At 40.4% G+C, this 5,524-nt stretch overlaps 1 protein-coding gene across 1 annotated transcript in view; it reads right to left on the bottom strand.

Annotated features, from left to right (window-relative positions):
- Positions 1 to 4,115, bottom strand: part of alp3 (alkaline phosphatase 3) — a 6,756-nt gene extending 2,641 nt beyond the window's left edge. Inside the window, exons 1-7 of the mRNA XM_057351327.1 lie at positions 3,980 to 4,115; positions 2,174 to 2,290; positions 1,896 to 2,011; positions 1,523 to 1,697; positions 487 to 659; positions 167 to 307; positions 17 to 86 (exon numbers count right to left, since the gene is read on the bottom strand). Of these exons, the coding sequence (XP_057207310.1) occupies positions 17 to 86; positions 167 to 307; positions 487 to 659; positions 1,523 to 1,697; positions 1,896 to 2,011; positions 2,174 to 2,290; positions 3,980 to 4,046 (859 nt within the window). The 5' untranslated portion in view covers positions 4,047 to 4,115. The remainder of the gene's footprint in view (positions 1 to 16; positions 87 to 166; positions 308 to 486; positions 660 to 1,522; positions 1,698 to 1,895; positions 2,012 to 2,173; positions 2,291 to 3,979) is intronic.
- Between the last annotated feature and the right edge of the window lie 1,409 nt (positions 4,116 to 5,524).

The following is a 5,524-nucleotide window of genomic DNA, read 5'->3' as shown; positions in this document are numbered from 1 at the left end:
TCTCTCTCTCTCTCACCCATTAAGTAATCAGTTTTTTCTGGGTCCACAGCATCAAAGTCTGTTTTATTCCACACGTATCTGGCCACCTGCAGTAAACACATGACTGTCAGTCTACAGAAAAAAAACACAGTTTGTGTAGATGTCTTTTGTCTCTCTCTCTCTTCACCTTCTCCTGCTTCATGTTCAGCCACTCGTCGATGAGGTTTCGCTGATCTTTTCTCTGGCCCTGTGCGCTCACATGGGTGGGATACTCCGGGTCAGGAAACCCTTTGGGGGTCATGTATTTCCGTCCGCCTCCGATGATCACCTGCACAAACAAAACATCCGTTTCATCTTCAGTTTGATAGATCGGGGTTTAAAGGTTCTAAACCTCTGACGTCTGAACACAGAGACTGTCAGAAACACACGTGTAATGTGTCCTGCTCGAACTGTGCTGAATTGGTTACGTGAAGCTTTGAAAGAAAAGATTGTGAGTGTGAGTCTCACATCGATGTCAGTGTTTGAGATCAGCTGGACGGCGATGTCCACACAACCATCAGTGACGGCGGCAGACGGCAGATCAGCATCGCTGTACCATGTGCGGCTGGCACTGTGGGCGTATGAAGCAGCCGGTGTGGCGTGTTGAACGCGTGTTGTCGTAACTATGCCAACAGACTTACCTGAAGAAAACCACAACACACACACACACTATTTACAGTTATTCATTATATTAAACACACACATTTAACATTACCTTCACACAAACCCAATGAGTTTATTATGAGATCAATCATGCTGATTTACACACACAAGATTGTGCGAGTGTGTCTTACCACTATGAGTTCTCCTAAACAGCAGTAAAAGTTATTAGCTAAGAGTTTCCTCTTAAAACTGATTCACGACGCTGCTGAGAGCCACTTTTACTAAGGAGCAGAAAGACATCTTCAATCTAAGAGAAAGGGCGGGGTTGACCTCGTTGCTATGGATGATGTCAGCAAGCTTACTGACTATGACCACAGTGATTGGCTGATAGAGGATGGGTCTCTGTCAGTCATTTAATCAAAGAAATGTTTTAGAAAAAAAACTCAAAAATCATGTTTTTTATTGTGCATTCCAATTAATATCAATCAAACTGCAGTTGGGTTTTTAATTAAGTAATAACAAAAAAAACAGCTAACAAACATAATAAAACAAACACATGACAACACAGATATAAGCAGTCTTTCTGGTTATGCTTATATTGTCATGAAATCTTTCTTTAGGAGTCCTACATTTAGGCCATTATTTATAAGAGTTTCTCCTGAATCGGCAAGTTAGGAGCTACTTTTAGCCTTAGGGGCGATTCACATTTCGCGTCTTTTGCGCACGCAACTTCATTATTTTAAATGGAAAATAGGGAGCGATGCGCATGGATTTAGACGCGAAATGTGAATCGCCCCTTAAGATGTTTCATGAATACGTGATTTAAAAATAAAAGTAAACAAGTTAAATAAAAGAATGAAATATGAATGATCTTGTGAGGTTAGGGTCAGAGTAAAGGTACCTGCATCTTTAGCCCATTTGAGGATGGATGTAACTTCATTTCCCTTCTGTGAGCGACAGACGCCGTTACGAGCGGCCGCGCTCACACCCACAACATTCAGATTAGTTTTAACTCCACACAGATACGCTGTAGCGGTGGACGCACTGTCTGCTATCTGAAAATCCACTGAATACGTCTACACACAAGCACAGATCACACAAAAACAAGCTAATGACGACATCAATGATCTGTTTTATGACATTCAATATCTATTTTTGTTTTCCCACATCATTCGAGAAACAGACTGTACTGGTGTAGAATTTTCAGATCAGCATAAATTACACAAGAAAACTATTATGTGTGGATTCATGTCATATTTAGTGTGTGTGGTTACCTTTGCGAGACCCACATACGGGAATTTGTCCATGTTCATGACGGTCTCTTCACCCGTGCGGTTCTGTAACTGACCCTTCAGGATACGTGCGGCTGTGATGGTGGTCACACCCATACCTGACCAACAAAAACACACTCCATCAGCCTCTCATGTACTTTCAGGTAAAAGAAACTTTTGTTTAAATGTCTATCACACTCGTCTGTTTTTGGCTAGAATAAACTGCACTTTAGTCTGTCAGTGAAAGTTTTGTATCAGCGATAGTTGTGAAAAGTTCTTACCGTCTCCCAGAAACAGCACAACATTTTTGGCGACATTAGTGTTGAGTGTGCGGGACAGAGCTGAACGCAGTGTGTCCTGAGCTAAACTCCTCCAGAACTCTGGATTCTCCTCTTCAACTGAAACAATGACACACACACTAAAATATCATCTCTCTCTCTCTCTCACTTGTGTGCACACTTCATACTGTGTATCTAAATGTATCTATTATTATTATTATTATACATTTTATTCATAGGCGCCTTACTAGACACTCAAGGACATCATACAATAGAATAAAAAAACAGTCCTTAAGACCATTAAAACAACATGTAGCCTGAGACACCCAGAGGCAATCGAAGGCAAATCATACAATAAAATAAAACAACAATCCTTAAAAAAAAAAACATTAATACCACATGTAACTTTAGACATACAAAGGCAATCACCAAAAAGCCTGAATAAACAGATGAGTTTTAAGACGAGATTTAAAAACAGAATGATTTTCAATGAGAATTGCAAAAGTCTATCCGAGATGTAACTTAAGCATGCACAAGAGTTGCTGTGTTCTCAACTGAAAGAGACGGACGGAGGCGATTAATGTTACATAAGTGAAAATATGGAGTTCGGACTACACTGTTTATGTGTGCTTCAAATGATAAAGTACCATTAAAAACCCAAAGTTTTAACCTGAGAAGAGACAGATACCGACAAATCATCAAAAACCATTGTCTTTTGTCTTTGCCAAAGTGTTTTTTGAACCAACAAACAAAATTTCCATTTACTGCTGTTAAGTTTCAGAAGATGTAATGTAAACCATTCCTTTAACTCAGCTACACAATTTGAGAGAGTAGATGGAGGAAAAGGTGTAGATGGAGGTGTTCCTCCATCTCATCCACATAACAGTGAAACTGGATAACTTCCTAAAAATGTTACCAAGTGGCAGAAGATAAATAAAAGAGGACCCAAAACTGAGCCCTGCGGAACACCAGTAGCAACCTTAGACGGCTTAGTGTTTCAGCAGTACAAATTGAATACGATCAGTTAAACAAGACCGGAACCATGTCAGAGTGGTTCCAGTAATTCCAATTGACTCCAGCCTGCTTAACAGAATACTATGTGAGATTGTATAAAATGCTGCACTCAGATCGAGCAAAACAAGTATCGATAGAACTCCTGAGTCAGCGGCTAACAGTAAGTTATTAGAAATTTTGACTAAAGCAGTCTTGACACTATGGTGAGGCACGGATCCCAGACTGAAATTGTTCGTATTTTGCATATTATGCAAATTATGCCTAACTAAGAGCTCCATCGAGTCCCATGAGCACTGAGAGAGCAACTTCTGAGCAATACCGTTGTCCTCCATGTACCAGCAAATCAAAAGGAGTAAAAACGACTAAAAGACTTTTAAGTGAAGTGGCTCCTCTTGAATGTGAACTGAAGTGGATCTAATTCACTTTGTAGGCAGTGAGACACGCATTGATTTTATAAACCGCTCCCAGCAAAACAAAAACACACAAGCGCACACACACACACTCAAACACACACTCTCTCTGCAAGCAAGCACGCACACTCTCACACACACAGACAAACTCTCTCTCTCTCTCTCACGCACGCACGCACGCGCACACACACACACACTCTCTGCACGCAAGCACACACACACACGCACACGAACAGACAAACAAGAACTCTCTCTCTCTCACACGCGCACGCACACACACACACCATAATGTAACTGCATGTACTTCACAGAATACCACAGTGATACTACGGATGGTACTCCCAAGAGATCTCAATACCATTAATGAGAGACACTGCGGACTTACCTGAGGCACAGGTGACAGACAACACAGACAACAGACAACAGATGACGGACAGATGGACGGTAACCATGATGAGAGATGAAAGACTGATGGTCAGAAAACCCTTCTGACGGGAGAAAGTGTCTTCCGAAACATAAACCACAAATCAGTTCAGACCCAGGACCTTTAACCCCCCTGTGATGTAAATATCTCATCCACCAATCAGAACAAAGATCAAAAGCAGAAGATTTCATCAACAACACAATAATGCAATAAATAAAGTTGTTCGAATAAAAAATCAGAAGTACATGACACTCAAATACACCTTATGAAATGAATAGATGAAGCTATTTATTTCATGTTAACACGTTAGCATTGCATTTTCTTAACACGTGAAAGTGTGTGTGCGCGAGGAACCTTCACCTTAATCGTTCGGGTTTGCAGATTAATAGATAGAGATATGAGGATTATTATTATGGTGTGTAAAACTCAAGGATCCACAGATTAGAGACACACAAGACTCATAAAAGAACAGAGACAGTTTACTGTCAGAGTCAGACAGACAGCTCTTATGTAGCGTGCGCACGCACGCGCACACGTCTGCGCAGCTATCTTTATGAGGACATACATTGACGCAATGCAATCTCTAGCCCGTCACCCTAACCATCAGAACTACATGCCTGACCCTAACCATAATTATAACCTAAACCCTAAAACCAAGTCTTCACCCTCAAACAGCCCTTTAAAGGGGTCTCTGGAAGTGAGGACCGGCCAAAATGTCCTCACTTTACTCTCCTTGTCCTCACACCACTGGTCTACAACTCAAACCGGTCCTCACAAATATAGATGTACAAGTACACACACACACAGCAAGTCAAACTTTACCACCATACACTTCACACATGACAAAAATACTACAATATTCTACAGTATTTAGTAAACTTCACTACACTAACACTAGTGGGATTTTACCGCAGTGTACTATAGTGAATACTACAGTAGATACCAGTATTTTGTCACACGACACACATGCAGGATCAAAACCAAACACACTTTGTGTGCACGGGAGCATTAAAGTGGAAATGAACCATCCAGTCAAGTTAACATTATTTATTAAATAGGTTTCCACTTCCATCAAAAACGATATAGTAAACCAGATTAGTGTGACCCTTTAAAAGAAAAAAGGATGCCTTTTATAGGTGTTGTAGCGAGGGCGCAAGTGAAGTATGAGTGTGTCTCTATCAGCAGCTGATGATCACACACACACACGTGGATGGCCGCTTTAACCAATCAAATAAAAGCCTTCATGAAGAAAACCTTGTGCCGCGTCTCATTTCCTAAAAAACAAGGTAAGAAATCCTCTGCCGTGTTAACAATGTGAAAAATAAAGCTATAAAACATGCCGTGTGTTTGGAATAACACATTACTGTTATATTTGTATGTGCAACAAGTACCAAATATCGTGCACGTAATACAAATTCAATGATAATACAAAATAAACAGACCATTGCAATAAAGTCTTGCTTTAATTTTTTTTTAATTTAGAGACGGATTACCATTTTTATAACT

The sequence above is a fragment of the Triplophysa rosa genome, linkage group LG14 (assembly GCF_024868665.1).
Source record: "Triplophysa rosa linkage group LG14, Trosa_1v2, whole genome shotgun sequence".
Taxonomy (NCBI): domain Eukaryota; kingdom Metazoa; phylum Chordata; class Actinopteri; order Cypriniformes; family Nemacheilidae; genus Triplophysa; species Triplophysa rosa.
This window is presented reverse-complemented; position numbering and strand designations above follow the sequence as displayed.